The 27328-nt window shown below is 48.2% G+C and overlaps 2 protein-coding genes across 2 annotated transcripts; both read right to left on the reverse strand.

The window, feature by feature from the left end:
• Nucleotides 1-256: 256 nt before the first annotated feature.
• On the reverse strand, nucleotides 257-1199 carry LOC120676002. Its single transcript, XM_039957209.1, has one exon. It carries the CDS (start codon nucleotides 1023-1025, stop codon nucleotides 504-506), a length of 522 nt encoding a protein of 173 aa, XP_039813143.1. The 5' UTR covers nucleotides 1026-1199; the 3' UTR covers nucleotides 257-503.
• A 5984-nt stretch (nucleotides 1200-7183) lies between these two features.
• LOC120675041 (protein RETICULATA-RELATED 5, chloroplastic-like) lies at nucleotides 7184-27145 on the reverse strand. The gene is made up of 11 exons (XM_039956131.1): nucleotides 26140-27145; nucleotides 25717-25926; nucleotides 24694-24954; nucleotides 16002-16088; nucleotides 12521-13296; nucleotides 11714-11843; nucleotides 10843-11373; nucleotides 10482-10589; nucleotides 9808-10353; nucleotides 9481-9603; nucleotides 7184-7765 (listed from the first exon to the last, which is right to left on the reverse strand). Exons 1-11 carry the CDS (start codon nucleotides 27052-27054, stop codon nucleotides 7604-7606), a joined length of 3849 nt encoding a protein of 1282 aa, XP_039812065.1. The 5' UTR covers nucleotides 27055-27145; the 3' UTR covers nucleotides 7184-7603.
• Between the last annotated feature and the right edge of the window lie 183 nt (nucleotides 27146-27328).

Here is a 27328-nt window from a genome sequence, read left to right on the forward strand (position 1 = left end):
TTTCCGTTTCCAGGTCTTGTTGGATCTGTCTTTGGTCTTAACACTGTATATTCTGAGTACAGTTATTTAAGCTGTGTTGCACACACACCAAAGGAGTATTAAATTTGAAGTAGTACGTAGATATGATTGCTAGCAATGTACTAACTTGCTTCAGAATTTGTCTTGTTGGTTTTAGCTTTAAAGCGTTGAGGCGCCTCCACCATGTCAGTTTTGACTCGAGCGTGTGTTAAGAAATCAAACAGAGAAGAGTCGCAAGTGACAAATTTGTTTGAAATTTCGGATGAACTCAACCAAATCTCTGTACAGTTTGGGGCTCTTACAATTATTTTGTCACAGTTTCCCCCCTCATCTCCCGAGCTAAAGAGTCGTCAGGGGACCGAGAGGTGAGAACCGGCCGGACGGAGACACGTCCTCGATCGTGGTATTCACATCGGCAGATCAGAAAGAAAACCAAAAGAATAGGCGAGACGGAAGAGAAGAGGAGAGGGAGCTCTTCGAGCTCTCTAATCCGAGACCTCCTCCACGATGCTCTCCAGCTGCGGCCGCCACACGCCGACGCGGGCGCCGCTCCGCCGCCTCCTGTGGCCGCCGCTCGACGCGGTCTTCTCGGACAGCAGCTCCCTCAGGTAGTTGTCCTGCTCCGCCGTGTCGCCGGCGCTCTTCTTGGCGTGGTGGTGGCGGCCCGGCCGCTTGCTGTTGCTGCCGCCGCTCTTCTTGGAGCCGCCCTGCTTCTTGCTCCGCCGGTCCGCCGGCAGGGTGGCCGAGGGGATGAGGAAGTAGATGCGGCCGCGCTTGAGCTCGGAGTCCGGCGACACGATGACGAGCTTCTTGGACGCGCACCCGGGCGCGCCGGTGGGGGACCACGCCGTGGTGAGCGTGTGGTTGGGGTTCGCGGCGAGCACGGAGGCCGCGGCCACCGGGCAGCTGAACTCGTCGACGTGCCCGCTGAGGTGCACGATGCGGACGACGTCGAGGGCGCCGCAGGGGACCATGCAGGCCAGGCAGCACCGCAAGCTGTTGCCCATGTCGCTGTCGTCGTCGGCGGCGACTGGTGGTGGTGCTCGACCGCTGGGCGTGGGCACAGCTGGGCTTCTTGATTGGAACTCGGAAGAACTCCTTGGGTGTTGGGGAGGCTCGCTGCGCCTATATATAGCGCGCCAAGTGGAAGTGGACCTGCTGGGGGTTGTGCCATGCTGCCATCTCAAAGTCATACCTATCTTGCTGGCTCCGGGGATTGAATAATGCTTGAAGAAAAGAATTGAATAGTGTGAAGCTGCTGGTACAAATAAGTACGTCCTGTTTAGGCTAAGGTACACACAGTCTTCCACAAAAAACTTTCAGATTTGTGTGGTGTGCAGAGCTGAAGGCACAATTTTGAAACACGACACTTGCATCGTTTTGTGTAAATTCTTGTGGTACTTTAGATTCCAAACAGAACCTGAATAGTAAAATATAAAATTCTTCGACTTTCCTATACCGTTCATGTACCGAGGTACCTACAGTATGCCTCAATACTTCTTGTTGGTGATCATGAACGAGATGATGAGTCGCTTGATGAAACCAAAGCAGTTAACCGATTGATTTTTGGTTCAGTGCTTTCTAGCAATTCTAAGATACTAGCCCTTGTTTAGTTCCCTTCAAAATTCCAAAACTTTACAAGATTTCACAACACATCGAATTTTTGAATGCATGCATGAAGTATTAAATGTAGTTAAATAAAATAACTAATTACACAGTTTATCTGTAATTTATGAGACGAATCTTTTGAGTCTAGTTAACCCATGACCGGACAATAATTATCAAATACAAACAAAAATGTTACAGTACTTTACAACTTTTTTTACGCATCTAAATAAGGCCTAGAGCTGCGTATAACTCTACTAACCACCTAATTCTGCAACAATCAAAATAGTAAAATCTCAAAAAATTGTAGCCATTTGTAAGAGTAGCATGAGCCATGAAGAGGAATCATCTTCCTCTGCTCGGTCACATCTTGTGGTTCTAGCATTATTGATGAGGTATATGCCCATCTTCCTCTCAAATATATCTACTTGATAAAAGAAAACTACATTTGTGCTCGAGGACAAAGAATGGCACCGTGCATCATGTTCCCGGGGGGGCCCGCTTGATTCGCTGTGAGACTTTTTCTTTTCTTCAGCATTCTACGTTCTGCCTCATTGGATCCGTGTTTGTTTGGTTTCCGATAGATTCCTTTGGGCGTATGCGTATCTCTGAACTATTTTCCGCTAGCGATCCAAAATCCAAGATGGCAGGGTGTTAGATTATTCAACCAATAATTTGAACTCGGCTAGGATGCCATTAGCATGGCCCTGGAGCTCTAATCTTGCCGCGAGGAAGCTGCCGCGAAGGAGGCGCCTGAAATGATTAGGAATAATCGTCCCTTCTCCTTGTGTTGCCTGGTGACGATTCTCAGGGAGAACATTCCTCGTGACCGGTACAAGGCATTTTTAGGGCAGTGAAAGAGAGAGGATTGTGCGAGCTTCAGCTCCATATGATAAGCATGGTGATTTCCCGCCCTTATTAGTGTACGTTTGATCAGGTGCGAGTGGAAAAGAAAAAAAAAGGGAGAAATCACCGTGACATTCTCCCAGGCTGAGAAGATCTACGCGGTGCCGAGATTCGAGGCACGTCGAAAACGTTCAGCCGGGGAGGCTTGGAACCGGAGCGGAAGCTGCCGGGCGGCAGCTGCACCGGGACGCCGACCCCGGGCTGCGTACGCGCGCACGTACATGCCCTCGCGAAGCCGCCCAAATCCGCACCCGCTCGAAAGCCGAGGGCGCTGCGCTCCGGCGGCCCGGCAGCCCAGCCCCCGGCGCGACAAGCCGGCGGGCATGCCTCGCCTGGCTCGGGCCGGCAGGTCTCGCCGCCGCGCGACAGGCCGTGCGATCTCGCTCTCGGGAGGTGGTGGCCGGCCCGGAAGGCGAGAGAGATTTTTGGGCGGGTGCGGAGGGGAGCAGCCGGATCTCTGGGGAGCTGGAGGTTTCGGCGGGTTTGGACGCAGCCGCGCTGGACTGCGCGTCCGGGGCCCGGCACACTCGTGTCGCCTACGAAAGAGCTAGCTGCTCCGTCGGAGTTGGTGCCTGCGTGCGTGCGCGCGCGCGCGGGTAGTGCTGAGTTGCTGACGTACCGTGGTCCGATGCACCGGCCTTCAAGATATGGGTAAGATGCAGCTACCACCGTGGCACCGTACCAGGCTGGTTTGGAACCGAGGTACGTACGGGACGACTGGTTTAGCGTAATCATGGAGTTTGGTCCGCGTGCAATAATAGCTGAATTAGTGTTCGCGTAGATTTGTTTGTTTGTTTTTTCATGAGAAGATGCTTGCAAGGAAAGGAACGCGAAGGTACGAGTTAGTCTAGCTGTTTATGTTTATAATCTAAAAATTGAAGTGAGCCCCATTGTACGTCTACTCACTCCATCGGTTGAGTCATTGAGATTCAGCAAGTTTTAATTTATAAACTAGGCGTATGGCCCGCGCATTTGCGCGGCTAGTATTGAAAATTCAAAAATTTGCATGTCGTTGTATCTTTACAATTTTTTAAAGATTATACTATTTGTTACCATACATCACTCTATTCATTATCATAAATTATTTTTTATTTTTGGTTAAAGCAATTCAAATATGATATACCTATAATAACAATTTGATTTGTTGAGCTTTAATAATATTATGCATATAATTATTCTTATTTTCTTTTTATTTTGATTGATTGTTGTTAGCTTTAATTTTTATTATAATATGTTTGTAACTGATACATAGCTAAATGGTATTTTATATTTAATTTTTCATAATGACATTGGTTTGTAATTTTTAATTAAGCACACGGGCATTTTAGGCTATTTTTATTGTAGTGGTAGTGGTGAGTAATTTTTATTTTTCTATTTCTCTCTGATTAACGTGAGAATTTCTACGCCTTGAGAGCGAACGTGGAGGCTCTGTTTGTTGGCCAAATAATAAGATAATAGATTAGTCCATCAACCCGCTAGACGGCTAGTAGTGATTTTAAGACATAAATATTAGAAATTATTGAAGAAAACCATAAATTTGTGAAGAAAACCATAGTTAGGAACCAAAATTTCAAGTAATTTATTATTTGTTTGTTTAGGGGTTACTAGTTTATTTTTTAAAATAGAGGTGTTTAAAATACTTTTGGAGGTCATTATAGATTAGTTTTATGACGCTATACGGGGGTAATTTATATGAACTATAGAGTGTTACTTAGATTTCTTTTCATAATGACAGAGATGAGTAATTTAGACATAGATTTAAGGATCACTTTAAAATACTTTTGTAGCAATAAAGGTGGTTCAATTTTTGCAAACATAATAAATCCAATAGCTATTATTTTCAAAGATGATTAGACTCTACCGGACTGATGGTTGGATGTTTATGTTGTTGTGAGTATTTATGAGATTTTTTTTCTAGCATTTCTCATGAGGATTAATATTAACGCTTCGAAACGAACATCTAATTAGTAATGGTGAGACTGGACTAATTAGTTAATTAGCCTATCCCTAATATCATATATTTAAGGACAGAGAGAGTGTGTTTATGTATATACAGTAAGGAATTCCATGATTTTCTCATGTCTCCAACACACACACTGCCGTGCACCGCGGCGGCGCCACTGGACAACTAGCCCCACCATGTTGCCTGCTCCCGCGTGCGGACGCCCGTGGCGTCCATCAAGTTTGAGCATGGCCGCGTTGGCGCTCGCCAACCTTGCTACTACTTGCTCCTTTGTTCGTCCGGCCCATCCGTACGAGCGGCACCCCTCGCCGCGCTCGCTCGTTTGCCGGTCAAGGATTCCTCACCCGGTCGCCCCGCTAGATGCAGCCATGCAGGCGTGCAGCCAAGTGCTAGCAACGTGCGGCCAGGGGCGGATTTAAGGGGGGGGGGGGGGCTAGGGGGCTCTAGCCCCCTACTGTCCAAAATCTCCATTGAAATCATAGGAGAAATATGAGAGAAAAGAGAGAAAAAGTGAAGAAATGAGTAGAGATAGGGAGGAGGAAGAACCAAGCCCGTTGAAACTCTGCGTGCGGCGCAGTTGGCAGCCGGGGAATCCCCAGATCAGCGATCGCGTGGACTGTGGAAAACCTTAAACCCGGTGAGTGATTAATCAAATCACCCGCCTCTCGCTACCTGTCTGTCAGCCAGGCCGGCGCAACCGGCGAAGGCGAGGCCGTGAGTGACAGGTTTACCCGCGGCGAGCCGGCACGTGCACGCGGGCAGCTCCAAATCGCTGGAGATGCCGGGGGAGGCCGGGGGACGACGAAGCCGCGGCGAAGCTTCGTGCGGGCTCGGACTCGGAGGTGCATCCAACCGCCACCGACCGCCTCGCCGCCGTCGTCGTCACCCGCCAGAATATCAGGCACGGTGTTCACGATCAAATCCACCCGTCGTCTCCGCCTCCGCATCCCGCCACCGTCAGAATACTCCTTGGGAATCCACCATTATTTGTGCCAGGGAAGCGGGCACTATTCTATCCATCCGCTCCGCCGCCCCGCGCCTCGCGGAGGAGACTGCTCGATCGGGGCCGGGCCATGGTCTACATGTGGCAGCGGCTTGCTTGGGCGACCAACCTGGCGAGATGTGAAGGCGTCAGTGGATTGGCTGTACGCCTGTACACCCCACTGTACTTTACTGTACGTAACAGCGGCGTGTGGCCACCGTCTCTGACGGCCTAGCTGGCCGTGCGTGGCCGTGGCCGTGGCCATGTCATGTGATGGATTGGGTCATTAGGAGTATCTTATTATCTTGGCCTATAAAAATAGTTCTGCCCTGCACCGTGATGATGCAGCATCTGTTGTTCTTAAGAGGCAGATGAGATGCACAGTTCTTTCATCCTTCCCAATTTTTCTTCTCAATAGAGAAGCCCCTGTACTTTTGCAATGCCTGGATCTCTGGTCCCGTCACACGAGATATCTGGCTGCTACTGTTTTGGCTTTGGATATGTTTTTTTGAGTGGTCCAGAGCAGGTTCCCCTTACCGGTGGGAACCGGTCCGGTCCGGTTCTGGTTTGGACCGGTATCAAACCGGCCCAAATTTAAAATTCAAATTTGAATTTAAAAAATGAAAAATTTTCAAAAAATTCCTAAAAATACTTCAAGGTGCGACGAATCTAATGGTGTCAAATTTCCTCAAAAATTCATTCGTTTAACATACTTTTCGGGCATTTAAATTTAAAACAAAAAAGAAAAGGAAAAAAATGAGACGGCCCATTAAGGCCCACTTGATAAACCGGTCAAACCGGCCGGTAAACCGATCTAACCGGCCGGTATACCGGTCCAAACCGGTTACACATGCGATTTTAAATTTGGATTTGAATTCAAACCGTTCAAACCGGCCGGTAAACCGGTCAAACCGACTGGTAAACCGGTCTAACCGGTCGGTATACCGGTACGAACCGGTTGAACTGAGTTTTTTGAATTCAAATTTGAATTTGACTGGTTTCTACCGGTAACCGGTCAAACCGGTCCGGTTTACCGGAACCGGAGTGCTCCGGTTTGGGGTGTCCGGTTGGGAAAAAAAGCCTCGTCCAGAGATGGGTCAGTGAGAGTGCGGGACAGCATATTTAGGTTCTCGATAAAGAAGAAAGGAAGGGAGCAGTCCTGCGTTTGATGGTTGATGAGATTTGGGAACTGGATTCGTGCGGCAGCGGCGGCACCAGGCCACTGCACGGGTGCCTTTCTTTGGCTGCACGGGCGTGGCGGTCTGATGGATTCCTGGCGGTGTATCTGAAGGAACAGGTAGAACCTACGCACGAGGGGGTAGATGCCCCATTTGGTAGGAGCATCGTTCTTGTTGTCTGAGACTTTTGAGCGTAGACGTAGAGTGATCTGATTCTCGACGCACCATCTGTCCATCACCTCTTCTGTACACGTACACGTACGCAGCGCGCAGTCTTCTTCCCATGGTCTATTCGAAGAAAAAGGTTGGGCCCTGGGGCGCCTGCTGATAAGTGCATTGCTCCACACATGCGGTTGGAGGAAGAAATGCCGCGTGCAACAAGGCAAGGTGCGGCGGAGATGTCAATGATTTACCAACAAAAACTCTTCCGAATTCATCATGTGTAGTTTCAGATGAGCCTGGAAGAGCTATAGCTCGTTGGGACTGCTTGCTGATTACGCCATATGCAATACCACAGGATACATCAGACCGTGGAACAATCCGCTCAGACAGGAAAATTTTATATGTGCTCTGAATTCAAGTGCATACTAGGTTCTCACAGACGACAATTCTGATCCTTGACGAACGCAACCCATGATTGTTCTTGGGTTGAATTTCACGTGTAAAGATGCTGTACAGGTTTCAAAATCCTTCCTCTGCGAATGTACAAACAGTATTCGCCCCATAAGGGTGTAAATGGCTTTCTGATCACAATGACGTGACAGTCGTCAAAGCTTTGCTCTTCAGAATTTCAGATTTGTCGCTTCACATCATGCAATGGCTAAGCTTCAATCTTGCTCTAAGAAGACTTCTTATCTATATGCCTGTACGACTGTACCATGTACGTTTTGTTACAGAAGGAGCTGCTCTTTGTGTTGTATGGCCACACCAAATTGGGGCATCGTGTCATGACTACGTCAAGTCATTTGATTGGTTGGTGCTGTCATCCACATTCTGTACATCTGTTGTGCCACATTCTAGGAGTGGCATTTCAGTTGAGTTTGGAACCTCAGGAGGAGGTAACTCTTTCTTAGTACTCTGCACACCTGTAGCTCGTGCAAGATCGATCCATTGCTGCAAGAAACATGGTGTCAGTAAAGCAAAACGTAATGCAACTGCTACCATGCAATATGTCTATGGAGTTGGAGACTAGAGACATCAAATCCTTTTATTGCAAGGTTTTGGTTTCCTTCCCTAAAGATATTCGATAGAATTTATCAAGAAAATAAATTACTCAGCTGTAATGGATACTGATGGCTCCCTCTACCTCAATTACACCAGTACCAGCCTTAAGATCAGAAATGCTGAAATTCATGCAGTACATTTGAACAGGCTAGGAATGCTTGAGGACTGAGTTGCTTCCCATTGAACAGTAGTTAGGAGTATTTCAACAACTAATTATGCCTACAAATTGGAACGCCAATTAAGGCCCAGTTTGTTTTAGCTTTGCAGATTGTGGATTATTGGATATTGTTGAGAGGAAGCAGATTGTTGGGCTGTGACAATCTGGCCTGTGGATTGTTACAATCTGGGACCTGTTTGTTTCAGCTTGGAGATTATAACAACCTACAAGGTGCAATCGACAATCTGCAACTGAAAACAAACAGGGCCCAAGTAGGCAGTCAAGTAGTCAACCACCAATTAATTGGAAGTTTGGAACTGGAGATCTCCTACTTGCATGTCTTTGACCATATGCTAGAAACAAGAAAGAGTTCTCGTTTCAAGAAATAAAAAATTTGTTTGTGTCAGCCATCTTGAGAATGCAAATTAAGGGCCTTTTTGGATGGGCTAAAGTTGAGTGCTAAACTTTAGCATCTATTAGCACTCACTAGTCTATCAACCAGTGCACCCGCACGGGCTAATTAGAATTAATATAAGAATAATGTCAATCATTATAATTATCTATCTCACGCCCTTTTCATCTATTAAATATTCTAACACATACTCTAAAATATATATTTATCATTATCTAGTTACAATAGATTTCATTTTGCATCACACCTCCATATGTATTCAATATATGTTTAGTTGAACTATTTGTTTGTGAATTGATATTTTTATCTCTTCCATCAAACATGAAAATATGGTGACATATATCGTGGGTAGTTTTTTCATATAAATAATAATATAAGTAATACATTAATAATGATAGAAATAGTAATTTAGAATTTTATATTGGTGCACTTTAATATATTATTATAATTATATAATTTAGATTCAGATTTATGAGTAATTTAACTTTGTAATAATAATGACATAATTGGATAATTTATATGCAAATTTAGGGGGTATTTACTATTATTTTATAATGGCACAGCTGGGTAATTTATACAAAGATTAGGGGGTTACTTTAGATTATTTTTTATGATGGCAGAGGTGGGTACTTTAACTACATGTTTAGGGGGTTACTTTAGTCTATTTTTATAATGACAGAGGTAAGTAATTTATTAGAAAAGATAACAGATCCAATGGTTATTATAATTAGAGTTGCTGAATTGATGGCTGGATGATTTTGATTTTTGTAAGAATTTATAGAATTTCTCTATTTTTCAGAGTGTCCACCTAGGATTCTAGATGGCTTCATGTGGAGGCTCCAAAGGAGGCCCCCAATTAGTAATAGTAAGATATCTTTGCTAAAGTTTTTGGGTCTTAGCTAAACTTTAGCCCACACCATTAGCATTCCTGTTTAGTGCTAAAGTTTAGCACTTTTACCCATTAGCATGTGGATTCAAACGGGGCCTAAATACCAAAACATTAATGGCTCAATGTAAAGTCCAGAAGTAGCAAACCTGCGTTCCCCAGTATGAATTAATTATCCTTGAAACAAAGGATAACAAACTAGCAAGAAGTGGCTGGTTATAGTGGGCCATCAGATCCTCTCCTAGCCGATGCTCAATCAGACCAGCTATGACCTGAAACATGTTTATATTGGAAAAGGTTAACACTCTCTGAAACAACGGAGGAAATGATAAGCTGCATTTACTTGGAAATAATAGCTTGAGAAACACATTTTAACCATCGCTAGCATGCACCCTGATCTATGCATACAATCACAAAATAGCTCTTCATAACCAACCACCACTTATGTAAACAGAGAGATGCTCTTGGCAAACTACCTGATATCGCAGGTTCGCTGACGTTCCAAGGAAGCAACTATAAACAGTTGCTGCTTTCCAAATTGGAGATCTTTTGCGCCCCACTTCCATACTTGCAGAAGGTTTCAGAATTTGACGAGCACCATATAAGACATCTGAAGCAACTCCAGCTCCAATACTAGAAATGAATCCAACACCGGCAAGTTTAATACCACCCATAAGCACTGATGCAAATCTCTGGTTAATGCTCCAATTCTGCCCTACAATACCTTTTTGAAATGCATTATCTGGCAGTGTCCCTAAAAGTCCTTTCAGAAGCTCCACGCTCTCACCAGAGTTATCGTCGGCAAAAGATAAGAGTGAAATAGTAGGCGCAGGAAGCCACACTGTAAAGAAGTCAACAACAGAACCTCTAATTGTATCAGTGAGAACGTAGTCGATCTCTTCAAAAAACTTTCCCTTCCGTTTTTCATATTGCGCTAGAAGAGTCGTAGTTATTGATATGCCCTCTTCAATAGCTAATCTATGCAGAAACTTGGGATCTGCCAGCAACCTTTCACGGAAACCCTGCAGAAAATGACCAATTTTGAGTTTCAATAATTTAAGTATTTAACCATGCTTATTGTCATACCAGCATCTCGAACCATTTCTTGAAGGGGAAAGAATGAGACATAAAGAGTACAAGAGCTTCTTACTTGGAATCGGTGAATCAATTCAGCCATAACAGGGTATTTTTCAAGGTCAAAAAAGTTCTGCAATATCTCAGGAGAAACTACACCGAGATCTATTCCTTTCTGAAGATCCTGTCATAAAAATACAGAAAATTCCGTCAGCTCCAACATAAGAAAAATATGACTACTTATAATAGCAAGCGGACTTAGAAAGAATTATTATCATACTAACAATCATTTTCTGTTTCTTTAGTTGATATACAACAATTTTAGTAGTGTTTACATTTGCCTCTAGACTAATAACTATTCACAACATATTACACTAAGCAAGGGATATATAGAACAAAGACCATTGAACATATACTAAGTAAGAGCTAGTGATTACCTGAGGTAAAGCTTCACGTCTCCTACCAGCAGCATTCATAACTCTAGCAATTTCAGCACGATCAAAGCAATTTCGACTGCATGGCTTGGCAGCAGAGTACCATAAGAAATCAGCTACAGGGATTTCACCTTCTCTCCTTATACTTTGTCTCTCAGGATCAAGAAGTATCACAACTTGGTTTTTCTTTTTCATCTTTTTAGATATTCTAGCAGGAACACCAACTCCTCGTGGCCCGTACATAACATGACTGGCACCAGTTACAACAACGAGCATCCCTGAAGGATCGCCATTAGTAATTTCTTTCATTATTGTCTGGGACATGGTATAATCATCAACCACTCTTGCCTGTGCTGATAAATATGAGCTTGGGCCAAAAGGGGAACCACGAGCTGATGGAATCTTGTCTATCAATGATCGGCCTGAGATGGATGTAAAGCCAGAAATGAAGCCTGAGCCAGCTGGAGGAGCATATAGCTTTTTTTGAGCTTTTGAAAGGCCTCTAATTCCTTCCGCTAGGACAGTTCTTACCACCTAGTCAAGAAAAGAACTAGATAATTTCACCAAATAATGTAGAGAGTAGAGTAAGCCAAGGTTACATATTAAAATATAAATCAGATCAGAGATTTACTAGGGAAGGGCTCAAAACGAATGCAACAGAGGTTCTTAAGCAGGAGAATTAGAATACATGGTAATGGTACAAGAAGACAATTGCCCATTAGAACAATGTAAATCAATTTCAAACTATCACAATTTTACGATGTCAACTGTCCACAATACAGAAGTATAAATGAACAAGATTAATGATGATTCAAATATGCCTGAATCGCATACAATTTTGCTGGGGACTACGTGAAAATCAATTATAAATTACCTCAAGTGGGGTTCCGCAGGCAACAAGCTTTATTCCATTATCACGGCAGTAGCTGAGAAGAGGTTCGTACTCCTGCCATCGCTCTGGTGCCCAGTGAGATGTATAAAGCCTTAAGGTGTTGCCATCAATTCTGCATAAGCAAAGAATTGTTACAAGATCATGCACAATAAGCATTCGAAGGTTTATAAATTTTACTGTCCACACCTGAAAAGATAAACAAACATAAGCAAAAGAGAATTAACATAGGACTTTTGTCGAGCTTATCCTGTTTGGAAACCTACATAGTCAAAATAGTAGTCTACCCCCCGTTCGGATGGCTGGGCGGATGGCTGGCTGGAGCATCAGCGGCGGCTGCTGCTGCTAGCTCCCCTCACACAACTACTATTGCTAGTACTATTGCGACAGTAATTTCAGCCAGCCAGTCGGCTGGCCCAGCCATCCGAACGGGGCGATACAGATAATTCTAGCCATCCGAACGGGGCCTAGTAGATACAGATAATTCTAGCAAACCCTCGATGACGAATATACAACTTACAAGACACTTTTAGCTCTTCTAGCAGAGAAACGGTTTTTCCTCTCGCCAGAAGCTATTCTCCAATCTTAATTCCCTACATCTATGAAAGGTGCAAATAACAAGCACTGAACTCAATTTACATTTGAAGTTAACAGGTCAAAACAGTGAAAACACAGTATATCTAAACTCAAAATTATAGCACATCATGGCAAGAAATTTATCCTCTGCGTAACGTTTCTCAGCTATATACTTTGTCATAAATACTAGCAAAGAAGTAAATTCATTGTCTCAACCTCCCGTCCATAAACCGGTTGAGCTGCTCCTGGAGGTCGCAGGGGAAGGCCTCGAACGCGAGCGAGATGCTCCTCCCAGCCTCGGCACAGCCAGCGGCGAGCTTCCTGACAATCTCTAGCTCGAGCACCCTGTCGTCGCGGTCGGGCACGAGCTCGGCCTCGCCGAGGTACACCACCCGGGCCGCCATGAGCTTCTCCCACACCCTCCGCCGCGCGTCCTTCCCCACGGCCTGCGGCTCCCCGATGACCGTGGCGTCGTAGACCCTCGACAGCGCCGGCTCGTCCGCGGGAGGCGGAGGTGAAGCCGGACCCGCGGTCGCCGGCGGCGGCGGCGGCGGGACCGGCTTTTCATCGCCTGCCTCGGCGGAGGCCGCGAGCGGGAGGGACTGGAGGACGGTGGACGCCGCGACCAGCGAGGGGACGAGGACGAGGAGGTTGCGGCGCGTGGTGGCGGCGGAGGGGGCCACGCAGAGGATGCCGCGAGAGGAGGCGGAGGCGGAGGCGGGGGTGGAGGTGAGGAGCGGCGGCTTGGCGGCGAGGTGGGGTTTGAACCTGAAGGCCCCCGGGGCTCGGGAAGGCGCGTGCGGCAGCATTCTCCTCCCGCTGACGCGACGCCAGAGGCGCGCGCCGCGCCCGCGCCGCCGTTGCCCCGGTGATGGGGAGAAATGGAGGGCCTCAAGAGAGGCGGAGCAGCTTGTGGTGGTTGGTATAGAAGACTCTTGGAAGTCTCGGTTGTTTTGCCTTTCAACAGTAGTCAGGGCAGATGAAGCATGTTCCTATCAATTTTTTTTTCATCAACAAATTCAAATTCATCAGCCTGAACAAGGCTAACCTACGGCGGACATTTCATCCAACTGTCTCTAGTGGACACACAGAAATGTGAGTTTCCACCGGCAACGAAATCCGTTGCGTTTGCTGAGGCGACATCACAGCGAGCTCCAGCAGTCAGCACAGCCGCACAGTGCTTAGAATTTTGGGGAATTTTCTTGCGGCGCAGATCGTCGCGACTTGGCACGGCAGGGCTCGTACGTCGCTGCCGTTTTTTTCCATTTGTGGTGTGATTTGTAGCTTGTGAGCTCGGGAAGAGCTCGGAAGCGAGGAGGAAATCTCAGACGGACGATCAGAAGTTACAGGTTCGAGACGGGACAAGAAGATACGGAGTAATACATACGTGGAGAGGATAAGCACTACGCAGTGGTGTTGAAGCCGGTGGCCCGAAAAGGGACACCAAGGTGCTCTGTCCAACCACTACTAGCTCACGGGCATGTCCACTCAGCGACAGCGTGTTGCAAGACGAGTGGCTCGCATTCTTGCACAGGCGTGGCCTTCTGTGCATGCCTTGGCTATTCGTGATTCTTCATAGACCCACCAGCACCAGGCCATAGCAGTATCGAGCTCGCCAGCACCAGGCCACAATAGCATCGAGTAATTTTCCAAAAAAAAAACAATAGCATCGAGTTCAAGCCTTGCACGGCCGATTTGGAGACATGGATTTTACAGAGCATAATTCAATTTACTCAAAAAAGGATCAGCAAAAGAAAAGTCAGTTATTCTGCAGCCCAGAAAAATGATTTATCAATGGTAAAAGGAAACAACAAATGTGGGTGTTGTAGAAGGAAACAGGGGAAAAAATGTAAATACAAGTGAGCAACAGCTCAGGAAGACAATCTCATGTATCTGGTTATCTCGGGAGGCAGCAAGTTCACCCAAGTGGTGCCGTGTAAATATACAGGGAAAAAAAAACTCGGCAATACATGAAGCCCAGGTTGAGAAAAATAGACCAGGGAAATTGTTGTGCTATGCTTCCTGTGAATTTTCAGGTGCACAACTGGCGTTACAGATCCCTAGAAAAATTCTCCGACATGCATCAGGAATGGAAAGAGTGATCCTGTCTGTGTACAAGCCTAAATGGTCATCACATGATTCTCAATTGTGTAGTCCATGTTCATGCTGCAGAATAACAGCTCAGTTTCACCTGTATATGTACATCCTACTTCAATTGGTTCTGTTCGCATATCCTTTTGTATCTTCTGCTACCTTTGTCCATACACTAGCAAAATGGTCCGAATATGCAGCCTGAACACAGCAGCAGGAAAAAGGAAATCAGCAATCCAAATTTCAATAACTTTCCATGGTCAGATTGACTAATTTCACATGCATCTTTGATGCCACATATTACCGAAAAGTTTTATACCATTGTCAAAAGGGTTGCAAAACTAAAATGGTCATGATGTGCCTCATATTGAGTCAAATGGATAACAAATTTGAATTGGTGATTCATGCAAGTAACGAAGGCGTTCGTGGACAATGGCGGAAGGGAAGGAGAACCTCTGCGCATCGAGGGAGCTGACACAAATGGGGATGAAGACCGTTCAAACTTAAGGTTGCCCAATTGCTTGAAGACCTGAGGCTGAAGACAAAAAGGGGGAAAGATGGTTTCTACTGCTGCCGTCGATGTTCATGCAGACTGTGTTTTGCCTGGTCATTTTTCTGCACCCCTCGTGGTGGGATAAGAACTTATCCCACCTTGGCTGTAATAATGCATTTTTTTTTCTGTCCGTCCACTTCTCTGAAGTTTGTGAGGGCACTGGAAGGGGGATTCACTCAGATTCCCTCAACCCCCCCCCCCCCCCCCCCCCCCACCACACACACACAATGCATTCCTCACTCTTCTTACTTCCCATCTTTCTAGTCTCCTCTTAGAGGCCAGTCTGGCCTGTCTTTGACAAACATCTTGTAACTTCGTTGTTCTTTAATGGAAATGGGGTATGCCCTAGTGTTGGAAAAAAAATTGATCTGGTGATGATTGTCTAAGGGAGATCGATTAGAACTTGGATGTTGTCTCTACCATATACAAAAGGACACTACATCTAGGTGATTCAAATGGTCTTGCAAGTCCTCATTGGAAGGTTTTCCCAGTATATCTGCCAGTAAAGACTGCACTGGAAGGTTTCAAGTTCTGTTCTGTAACCTGGCTGTTCCCCTCGAATGATAATGAAGGGTAGAAGATTATTTCTACCAATGTACTTTTGCATAAAGAAGCCTCATGATATTATTATCATGAAACATGTAGAGAATAAGACACCAGTGATAAATAAGCACAGCAAACCATTAAATCTGCCAACAACACAAGCACAAGCAATTCACATGAAATTTCCTTTTTCAAGAGCAATGGAAGGACCTCTGCATCATGTAGAACACAGCTGGCCGTGCATGGATACAGCTAGCATTTAGCACTCATGTTTGTTTTCTTTGGTGAAATAACAGTAGTTACTGTTATCAATTTTGGAGGTGCAATTTACAGTAAGAACTGCATCATACTGCTTCTTAAACTGATTAACAGTATTTTGATTTGCTTAAGAAAAAAATTAAAAAATAGTGCCAACTATGCAACCCCCCCCCCCCCCCAAAAAAAAAAACCACCACCACCAAAAAAAAAGGAAAAGAAAACAAAAAATGTAACAAAGTTGAGAGCTTGTACCTGATCTGATACAAAACCTTTCAGCATTTCCACCAAATCATGGTGTCTTTCCTTGTTAAATCTTTTAATTTCAGTCATGTTGTTTTCCTGCATTATCAGAAAATAAAAATAAAAAACACCGCAAACACTCCATGCCAAATTGTAATCTCTATACACGATCCTTGGCCAATTCCGAGCCCTCTTATTGGGCCACGTCATCACACAACATCTCGGTCGTCCATCCGGCAACGAACGGCCATTGGAGCGGGAGGAGGGGTCGCGTGCTGCCACCCACCGGCCGGCCGCCGCCCCCAACGACTTCGCGCGGCCGAGGCTCCCCCGCGACCGGCTCCTCGCGGCGGCCGGCGAGGGCAGTAAGCACAGCACGCTCGCCACCGCCTCCGCGCCAGGCCATGGAGGGAAGTGGAAGAGGCCGGGCCACCAGCGCACCACAGAGGGGAGGAAGCAGGGGCCAGCCCGCCGCCGCACCACGAAGAGCAGGGGTAGGTGGGCCGGCCGTCGTCCGCTGCGAGGCCGAGGGCCGCGCACTTGCGTTTACAGCAAGTGCCGCCGGCAGCCGCAAGCAAGCTCCGCCGGTAGCCGCACAGGGGGGAGGGTCGCGCCCCGCCACCGGCCGGCCCCTGGCCACCTGCTGCCGCGGGGGAGGGTGAGGGGAGGGACCGACCTGCCACCACGCCACGGAGGGGAGGACAAGGACACAGTGCTGGCCCCGACCTCCAGCCTACTGCCGCCCCCGCCGACATCGCCGCCGCCGCGGCCTCCTAGCTTCTGTCCTCCACGGATCTGCTCGCAGGATCGTCGGACCCCAGGGCTGGCTGCAACCCCGGCTCCATGGAACTTGCCTCGGGATCCTGCAGCCATGGACGCACCGACGCAGGACCAGATCGATGGGAGCCTGAGTTCTGGATCGATGGGAAGCTAGAGGGAGCAGATGGGGAAAAGGAAGTGCGGTGCGGTGGATAAGAACAGACTCTAGATGGTTCAGGAGGCGACCGTAAAAAAGATGCGGACCATTTTTTAACTCTGATGACCTGATAACGTGAGCCATGTCCAGTGGACCACAGGACTTGTGCGTGGCTTCCGGCTCCCATGGGCAACAATAATTCAAATTAGTATGTGCACACTAGCTTTCAGTAATTTTTAGTGAATTTTTAGCTACTTTATGCATTAATGGGTACTATGCTAATTGATGTAGGCTAGAGTTGCATTCTTTCGTGGATAATTTTTAAACTCTAAAATTGCATTCTTTCATGGATGGAGAAAGTAGATAGAAAACTCCTTCGGTAATATGTAGACAAACAAAGGACACGTCAACTCCAAACCTCCCCGTGATATCAGGCCTCGAGGCTCCTTTGATTTTTATTCTTGCCATGCGCCCATGCCCATATTTGGCAATATGCCGCTAGCTATTTAAAATATCAGCGGTTGTTTAAAAAGCAAACAAATCAGTAGCTACTTACCAACAGATTAAAAGATTACTGAAATGCGTAAATTGCTATAAGCTTATACTGTTAGACAACATAGGTATGATGTTAACCTAATACAATTTATCAACACTGAACTGAAAAAAAGTACCTAATAAAGGTGACACTTTGTCTAAACAGAGTTAACATAGGTATGATGCCCCGAGGCCGAGAGGGCAGGGAGCCCAGGGAGAAGCCCGTGATCGCAGGCGCCCTGCTACTCTACTCGCTGCTGGCTACTTTGAGAGGGAAAAGAAAATAAGGTGGAGACTGGGGCGTGAGAGAGCAGATGAGATAGGGATGAGGACGACGAGTTGCTGTGTGGCCGGGAGAGAGAGAGAGGCGGATTGACGTGGCTGCTGCGGTGTGCAACGGAATGGGCAACGGCATGGCCGAAAAGCTGGACATCCCCGTGATCTGTCACCGATGTGCCAAAGCCTGCTCCAGCCATGCTTTGGTGCACAGTTTGTGAAAAAGTACTGCTCGTGGATTCAGTGAATTTAGCCAGGGTGGTCAACATGAGGCAGCAAGCTTTGACTAGCTAACTTGAACAAAACGTGCATTAGTTGAAGTATCTTGTGGCTGGTTCAAAGAGCTACAAAGACGATGCAATCAAAAAATTATTAAGAACATTAAGCATGCATCATTAATACAAATGTTGTTGTTTACGGATGATTAGCTCCCAATGTACATATAAGCTCCCAATGCACATACTTAACATCATATTACCGCAAGCAAGCCATTGGAGGTCCCCACCATGGTTCATCCAAATTATATGTATCCGCAAGATTATTTTTTGGTTTCGATATGCATAAGCAAACCATTTTCATTGGAAACAATTCTATAATAAATTTCTTACGAACCTTCATAATAAATGGAATATACCTAATCATGATCAAACAAATATTGCTAATTGTGATCAAACAAATATTGATCTACAGCCTCAGCGCCGGCGACCAAACAAGGGACGGGGATAGGGTCAGGCTGATCTGGGCCACCAATAATTTGCGTTCATTATTGCTCCAACAATCCACCCCAGAGGGTTACATTTTGTTAAAATTTATCAAGATATGATCAATTAGTTGTTTTTATCACTGTTCTAGCCTCAAACAAATAGCAGTAAGTCGACTACCATTCTTAGTTCTTTAAAGAGTAAAATGCACTGGGGGTCCTTAAACTAGTGAAGGTGTGTAAAGTAGGTCCATGAACTCCGAAAGTGCATTTCTGGGTCCCTAAACTTTTTAAGTCGTTCACCGCAGGTCCATACGCATCCATGTGGGCAGCTAGCGCTGATGTGGCACGCTGACTAGGCGCTGACCGTCTACGTGGATCGCCAAGTCGGCTCTGACGTGGATTTTCTTTTTATTGTTCACCCCTCTCTCCCCGTCCTCCCCCCTCCATCACGCCTCCGCCTCCGCCTCCCTCTAGCCGGCGGCGCCCCCTGCTCTCTCGGCGCCTCCTCCATCTCCGGCGAGCAGGGGCCCGGCCCTCCCTCCCTTCGTCTCCTCTCTCTCCCTGCCGGCGAGCCGCCCCAGCCATCCCTTCCTGCCCCGGCCGCGAGCCGTCCCGTCCCCTCCGGCGGCAGGGGCGCGGGGTGGCGGCGAGCGCGCGCGCTGCCAGCGGCGGCGGCACGCGCGCAGGGCCAGCGGAGGCGGCTCGCGCGCCCAGGCCCATGGCGGCGACGGCGGCGCGCACAGCCCCCTCCTCCCTCCTCCCTCGCCGCGCAGCCCCCTCCTCCCTCCTCCCGCGCTCGAGGCCGGCGAGCCCGAGGCCGCGCTCAAGCTCCGCCGGCCCCCTGCGGCTTTGCGGCGGCTCCTTCACCTCCCTCCCGGCGGCACCTCCATCCCAACCCGGCAGCACCTCCCTCCCTCCCCCTCCCTCGCCGGCGGGCATGCGGCACGGCGACCCGCGCGCAACACGGCAGCACGGTCGAGCTCTCCCCTGCGCGGCGGCGGCCAGATCCGCACGCTCCCCCAGCGTCGGGCCTCGCGGCGCAGACGAGGGCGGCGGCGGCGGCGGGCCGGACCGCCACTCCAGCGCCGCCCCTCGAGCCCGCCGTCTGTTGCCTCCTCGCGCGGCGCCCTCCGCTCGCGGTCGGGCCTGCGTGGCGCGGCGTGCGCGGCGGGGCGGCCGCGGCGGCGCGCGCTCGCGCGGCTGGGCGGATCCCGCGGCCATGGCGCCTCCTCGTCCTCCCCCCTCCTTCCTGGGCAGCGGCCATGGCGGGTCCTCCGCGATCCGGCGGCCGGCATGGCGCACGGCGCACGGCGAGGCGGGGCGGCGCGGCCGTGGACCGGCGCGCACCCTCCGCCCCACCGCCGGCGAGGGAGGGGGAGGGAGCTCCGCGGGGCGCGCGCGAGCGCCATGGCCCCAGGCTCGAGCGCGGAGCGCCGCCGCCATGGCCCCGCGCCCCACCGGCGAGGGAGGGGGAGGGAGCCCCGCGGGGCGCGCACGGGCGCCATGGCCACGGGCCGGAACAGGGGAGGGGGCGGGTGGGAGAGAGAGGAGGCAAGAGGGAGAGAGGCCACGTAGGACCGACGTGGCAAGCCACGTAGGCGGTCAGACCCGGTCAAAGGGGTTTTGGACCTCCAGTGACACTTAAATAGATTAGGGGGCCGAATCTGCATTTTTGAGTTTGTGGACCTATTTGACACACCCTCACTAGTTTAAGGACCCCCAGTGCATTTTACTCTTCTTTAAATTCTGTTTAGATAAACTCTTCTGCCATCAGCTACATATATCCAATCCATCTACAGGATAATATTGCGAGCACTAAAAAAACCTAAAATTGCATTAAACTATATGAACCAGTTGAACAAAACAACAGCCGATTGCATGTTATGATACTAACAAGTAGAGAGCTGACTAACCATATATTCAATTATTGGTTACTACTCTAGAAGTTCAGGTGTCTTCTTCAATTGAACTTTACAAACATGTTCTCTTTATGCTAATCATCATAAAATTTATAAAAAAAAATTTCTATCCGTACTTTTGTTCCCATCAAATACCATATGTATATCCACTGGCCACCCGCGGCAATGCCGCGGCATTTTCTAGTGCAAACGATTGGGGATTTCAATTCAACAGTGTAACCATGTCCCAAGCACTTCCAAGAATTGCTACTATGATTAAATAACTTTGTAAAGGGACAAAACAGTGTTATTGACTGTGAGTGGAAATCTAAATGTAGATGTTGCTATGCATCCCAGTATATTTTATATTCACCAGAAATGGATGCAATCTTATTCTCAGGGTTGAATAGAAATCTTTTGCACTGTCTAATACTTTAAGAAAAGCACAAACTCTCAATAAATTTCACCGCAGCTCAAACATGATGATAGTTAGAAACAAACAATCTGGACTTCTGGTTATTTAGCAACATGTCAGCTGCTATCTCCATGCTTCAGTAACGCAGCTCCAAATTCATTCCTGTTTTTTTGTGAGCTTAAATTGGAATAATGTTAACAATAGTTTGTCAAAAGAAGTGCCCACTGATGAGAATTTCCTAGAACAAACAACAACAACAACAACATAGCCTTTTTTCCCAAGCAAGTTGGGGTAGGCTAGAGATGAAACCCGAAAGAAATAAGTTCAAGGTTCAGGCACATTGATAGCTAGTCTCCAAGCGCTCCTATCCAAAGCTATCTCTTTAGAGATGTTCCAATCCTTAAGATCTCTCTTAACCGACTCATCCCACGTCAGTTTAGGTCTACCTCTACCCCTCTTTACATTATCGACTAGCTCAAGGATCCCATTACGCACCGGCGCCTCAGGAGGCCTTCGTTGGACATGTCCAAACCATCTCAGCCGATGCTGAGTAAGTTTCTCCTCAATTGGTGCCACCCCGACCCTATCCCGAATAACTTCGTTCCGGACTCTATCCCTCCTTGTGTGCCCGCAAAACCACCGCAACATCCGCATCTCTGCTACACTCAGTTGCTGCACATGTCGTCTTTTTGTAGGCCAACATTCAGCACCGTATAATATCGCCGGACAAATTGCTGTCCTATAGAATTTGCCTTTTAGCTTTTGTGGCACCCTCTTGTCACAAATGATGCCAGAAGCTTGCCGCCATTTCAACCAGCCAGCTGAAATTCTATGCCTAACATCTTCATCAATGTCGCCATCCTTTTGTAACACCGATCCTAAATACCGAAACGTATCCTTCTGGACCACCACTTGCCCATCTAGACTAACGTCTCCCCCCTCATGCCTAGTCGCGCTGAAATCGCACATCATGTACTCGGTCTTGGTCCTACTAAGTCTGAACTCTTTCGACTCTAACGTGCGTCTCCACAGCTCTAACTTCCTATTAACCCCTGCCCTACTCTCGTCAACTAGCACCACATCATCAGCAAAGAGCATACACCAAGGGATCTCACCTTGTATATCCCTTGTGATCTCATCCATCACTAAAGCAAATAAATAAGGGCTCAATGCTGACCCCTGGTGTAGGCCTATGTTAATAGGAAAGTCAGTGGTGTTACCATCACATGTCCGGACAAATGTCGTCGCATCTTTGTACATATCCTTAATGAGGGTAATGTACTTGGTTAGGACTTTGTGCTTCTCCAAAGCCCACCACATGATATTTCTCGGTACTTTGTCATATGCCTTCTCAAGGTCAATGAAGACCATGTGCAAGTCCTTCTTCTGCTCCCTATATCTCTCCATCAATTGTCGTATTAAGAAAATCGCCTCCATGGTTGACCTTCCAGGCATGAACCCAAATTGGTTTTGGGTCACACTTGTCCCTCTTCTTAGGCGATGCTCGATGACCCTCTCCCAAAGCTTCATCGTATGGCTCATCAGCTTAATCCCACGGTAGTTAGTACAACTTTGAACATCGCCCTTGTTTTTGAAGATAGGTACTAATATACTTCTCCTCCATTCTTCCGGCATCTTGTTTGACCGAAAAATGAGATTAAAAAGCTTAGTTAACCAAACTATTGCTCTATCTCCTAGGCATCTCCACACCTCAATGGGAATACCATCAGGACCCAACGCTTTACCTCTCTTCATCCTCTTCAAAGCCTCCCCGATCTCTACCTCCTGAATTCTCCTCACAAAACGTCTGTTGGTATCGTCAAAAGAGTCATCTAACTCAAGGGTAGGGCTCTCACTCTCCCCATTAAACAACTTGTCGAAGTACTCTCTCCATCTATCCATGATCTCATCATCCTTCACTAGCAGTCGATCTGTCCCATCCTTAATGCATTTGATTTGGTTGATGTCCCTTGTCTTCCGCTCGCGGATCCTAGCCATCCTATAAATGTCCTTTTCCCCTTCTTTCGTGCCTAGCCGCTGATACAGGTCATCATACGCCTTACCTTTTGCTACACTCACAGCTCGCTTTGCAACCCTCTTCGCTAATTTATAGCCCTCGATGTTGGCTGCACTCTTGTCAAGATGGAGACGCTTGAAACACTCCTTCTTCTCCTTAATAGCCCTTTGCACCTCGTCGTTCCACCACCAGGTGTCTTTCCCCTCCTGTTTGCCTCCCTTACTCACGCCAAACACCTTTGAGGCCACCTTCCGAACACATGTTGCCATCTTTAGCCACATGTCATCTGCGTCTTCTCCTTCTTCCCAAGGCCCCTCACCTAGCATCCTTTCCTTAAACGCTTGTGCCGCTTCCACTCTAAGCTTCCACCACTTTGTTCTCGCAATCTTGGTACATTTGTCCCGGTGGACACGTACCCGAAGACGAAAGTCCGCCACCACAAGCTTGTGTTGAGGGACAACACACTCCCCAGGTATCACCTTACAATCTAAGCAATCACGTCTATCCTCCCTCCTAGTAAGGATAAAGTCGATCTGGCTCGAGTGTTGTCCACTACGAAACGTCACAAGATGGGATTCCCTCTTCTTAAACACGGTATTCGCTATCAACAAGTCGTAGGCTAACGCGAAGTTCAACACATCCTCCCCCTCTTGACTCCTGCTACCATACCCAAAACCCCCGTGCACTCGCTCGAACCCTACATTAGTCGCACCCACATGACCGTTGAGATCTCCTCCTATGAAGAGTTTCTCGCTGGTAGGCACGGTACTAACCATACTATCTAGATCTTCCCAGAACTGCATCTTGGTGCTCTCACTAAGGCCTACTTGAGGGGTATATGCACTGATCACATTCAAAACCGAATCTCCAACTACCAACCGGATTAGGATAATCCGGTCGCCTTGCCTTCTAACCTCTACGACTCCATCCTTAAGGCTCCTATCAATCAAGATGCCTACACCATTCCTACCCGGAGTTGCTCCCGTGTACCAAAGCTTGAAGCCAGTATCCTCAACCTCCTTCGCCTTCTGGCCCTTCCATTTAGTCTCTTGAACGCATAGAATATTTACACGCCTCCTAATTGCTACATCAACTAGCTCTCGCAACTTACCCGTTAGGGACCCTACGTTCCAGCTACCTATACGAAACCTAGTTGGCTCGGCTAGCTTCCTTACCCTTCGCACCCGTCGAGGGAAGTGCGAAGACCCTTGCTCATTTTTCACTACACCCGGGCGTAGATGTAGCGCGCCATTCAGGTGACGACCCGACCCTTGCTCACTTATCATCGTACCCAGGTCATGATACGACGCGCCCTTGGGGGGATGGCGACCCGGCCCTTGCCCATTTATCACCACACCCGGGTTCCGATGTAGCGCGTCGCTAAGAGGGTTACGCCCCAACGAGTTTCTTGTAGGTTTCATATCCATTAGAGTGGCATTTTTTATGCTGGTTTGCCAAAACCTAACGCAACCCTCCTCCTTTACCCGGGCTTGGGACCGGCTATGTTGAGACGACTCAGGAGAGAGAGTCTTCCAGTCAGCATAGGCGGAGTATAGCTTTAATCAACTATAATAAATAGCTTTAATCATACTGATTGAACAGATGGTCCGGATATAGTATATAAGTTAGTATTAGGTACTGTGTTACAAAAGAACCTTATCTCTAGTGTACTGCAAACCGAATAGACTATTATTGATTATATTACATATCCAGAATTCCAGAATATCGCCCCTTCCAAAATAGATAATAATGCTTATGGGCCTGTTTAAAGTTATCACCGTATTGCAATTGAATTTGTCACTAGAATGTACAAGAATTTCCTATGCAACTAACAAAAGAATAATTATGAATAATAACTCAAAACATTAATGAGCCAGTTATCGATTATCGTAAAGATAACACACGAAATATACACTTCCTTTATTGATATGTTTGGATGAATTACCTTGATATGTTCCAACTCTTTTAGTGCATGTGTTTTTGCATCTTCTGTAGCTCTTATTGTTTCTTTCAGCTCTTCTATCTTTTGATACCTTGATCTCTCCTGATCCATTCCTCTCGATGATACAGTTTCAAGTTTCTCCGCCCGGGTATGCAGGAAATATAGATCCGCTGACAAATTTTGCACACGAAGCAAAGCGCTGGAACGATCAGCAAATGCATTGTGAATAGCAGCCATTGTCTCCATGTATTCGTGGATAATGCCCATAGTCACCAGATTCGGGGTCGACCTCACGTTCCTCGACCCGGGAACGTCGTCCCAAATCGAGGGTCGGGGACGACCAGGGTCGTCGACCCAATTCTAGCTGGTTCACGTCCCGATTCACCACCGGAGCGCACACGGCCGGCCTCCCAGTAGAGCGCAGATGACGGACCATGCCGGCGGGTCTCGCTGGTGGAGTGCGGACTGCGGAGGCATGAGAGAGCCATGGACTACCAATTTGTTCTCGGATGGTGCCAGATGCTGCAGTCAGCTACCATATTGGTGAAAGCGGTGCAGAGTAGAGGCAGAACGGGGAGGAAAGAGATGGCGGCGGCGGCTGCAGCATGCGACGTGCAGCAGCCAGCGACTCAAAAATAGGGTTACGTTAGATGAGTAATGGGCTATTTGGACCAACATGGGCAGCCCAAGTTTCTTTTCTCTCCTTTTTTGCTTTTATATCTTTGCCAGACCACACATCTCTAATTGTAGGACATATGAGATCTACGTGACTTGTGTCATCGACCCGGAGGGTCGACCCGGATTAATCGGGGTCATTCGTTCCAAACTACTCCCTTCGACCCGCATTTTTATATACATTCGACCCTCGATCCTCGACCCCGATCCTCGACCCGATCGACCCGGGAACTATGTGACTATGATAATGCCCTGTAAAAGCAAAAAATATATCAAAATCAAAAGGAAAAAAAGTTATCCTAACAGCATATGACCAAACAAATATTTCTTTACTCAAGTAACCCCACTTACCAGATGTTTTACAATTCCAGCATTTAATTTTGTCTGTGATCTGCTAACTCTAACAACAGCATTTGCAAAATTACTGATATCAGCCGCTCGTCTTTTCTGAGAATCACACGTAGCCTTCTCCTTTTCGAACTTTGCCAGTTTGATGAATGACATTCCCAAGAGACCTGTTGTTGCTCTAAGATCATCATAAGATTTGACAAGCACCTCTGCCTACAAATGATGCACCATCGCAGATTAGCTAGTTTACTTTGCACTATACACCGTACTGAAAACTTATGATGCACAACATGTACACAAGTAGCAAAGTGTACGCTTCTCCAAACAAGCAATCATAATTAAATCACAATGACAATGACATCAGTTATGCAGTACAATTAGAGCGAAACGGCATGGGAGCTGAATATTGCAGAAATGATCAGTTACCTGCTGAGATGCTGTCACCAGATGCTGCTCCAAGTCCTCAAGCTTGGCTTTGTGCGCAAGGTACCTGGTGTCAGTCTCCTCCTCCACTGGAGGCGGCCTCACTGCCACCCACCCATTCGTCACTGTCTGCTTCAGGTCCTTGAACACCCCAAAGAAGTCCCTCCCACTCTTCGTAGGCGTTGCTGGAGCAGCAGCCATGGACGTGGCAGCACTCATTGCGGGGCTCCACCTAGGCGACTCGCCGTCTGAAGTGGGGATGCCGCTAGGCTCGGTGAGGAAGGCGTGGAGGTCGGCGCTGCGGCCGACGACGGGGTGCGCGGCGAGGCGGCGGAGGTAGCGCTGGATCATGACGCACCGCTGGTTCACGAAGTCGTGCCTCTGCATAACCTGCCCCTCTACGATGCTCTTGTCGGGCCGCGCGGGGACAAAGAGGCCGCGGTGGGCCTCCGCGAGTCGGTCGGCGAGCGCCACGACGTCGCGGAAGCGCCGCCGAACGCGGAATTCGCCGCCGTCGGACGCCCGGGTGGCGACAAGGTAGGACACGTAGCTGGCCGAGCCAGGGATGACGCCCACGGCTCCGGTAGCGGGCTCCGTGTGCTTCCTAGGCTCGGAGACAGTGATCTCAGCGAACACCGGGGACGCCTCGCGGGACGTCGCGGCCGCCGCGGTGCGGGGAGCGGACGCTGGAGTGACGCCATCCACATCGTCCTCCTCCTCCTCCTCCTCGTCCACGAACGGACCGTGGTTCGCGCCGGCGGTGGGAGAGGAGGTGGCGGACGAGGGGGAAGGAGGCGGGCGGAGCAAGGGGTCGGTCGTGGCCGCGACACTGGAGGAGGAGGAGGAGTCGAGGGGTAGGGTTTCGAGGTCGTCGGCGGCGGGGGACTTCCCCGGGGACAAGGGCTCGGTGGCCATCATGGCCACCGCCGGCGGTTAGGGTTGGGGGCGGAACGAGATCTGACGGGGCATCCGCGGCGGAGACAAGTCGGTGAAGATGGGAGGTGAGCGCCGTGATTCGCCGCGCGTACGCGTGCGCAAGCAAAGGCAAAGCAAAACCGTTTCGTGCTGTGCACTCAATGGCAGGTGGGCCAGCTCATCTCTTTCATTTGACTCTGTAAAGCACCTCCAGTGTAGGGGAAAAGCGAACCATGAATTGCCCAAACCGAGTGTAGGGTCGATGTTTACTTGTCAG

Source organism: Panicum virgatum, chromosome 5N (assembly GCF_016808335.1).
Source record: "Panicum virgatum strain AP13 chromosome 5N, P.virgatum_v5, whole genome shotgun sequence".
Lineage (NCBI taxonomy): Eukaryota > Viridiplantae > Streptophyta > Magnoliopsida > Poales > Poaceae > Panicum > Panicum virgatum.

Coding starts and splice junctions, on each gene's coding strand:
- LOC120676002 (XM_039957209.1), bottom strand. CDS start 1,025: ATGGGCAACAGCTTGCGGTGCTGCCTGGCCTGCATGGTCCCCTGCGGC.
- LOC120675041 (XM_039956131.1), bottom strand. CDS start 27,054: ATGATGGCCACCGAGCCCTTGTCCCCGGGGAAGTCCCCCGCCGCCGAC. Junction 11,844..12,520: donor AACCGGTTTATGGACGGGAG/GTTGAGACAATG, acceptor TTGCTTATGCAG/AATTGATGGCAACACCTTAA. Junction 9,604..9,807: donor CAGCGAACCTGCGATATCAG/GTAGTTTGCCAA, acceptor AACATGTTTCAG/GTCATAGCTGGTCTGATTGA.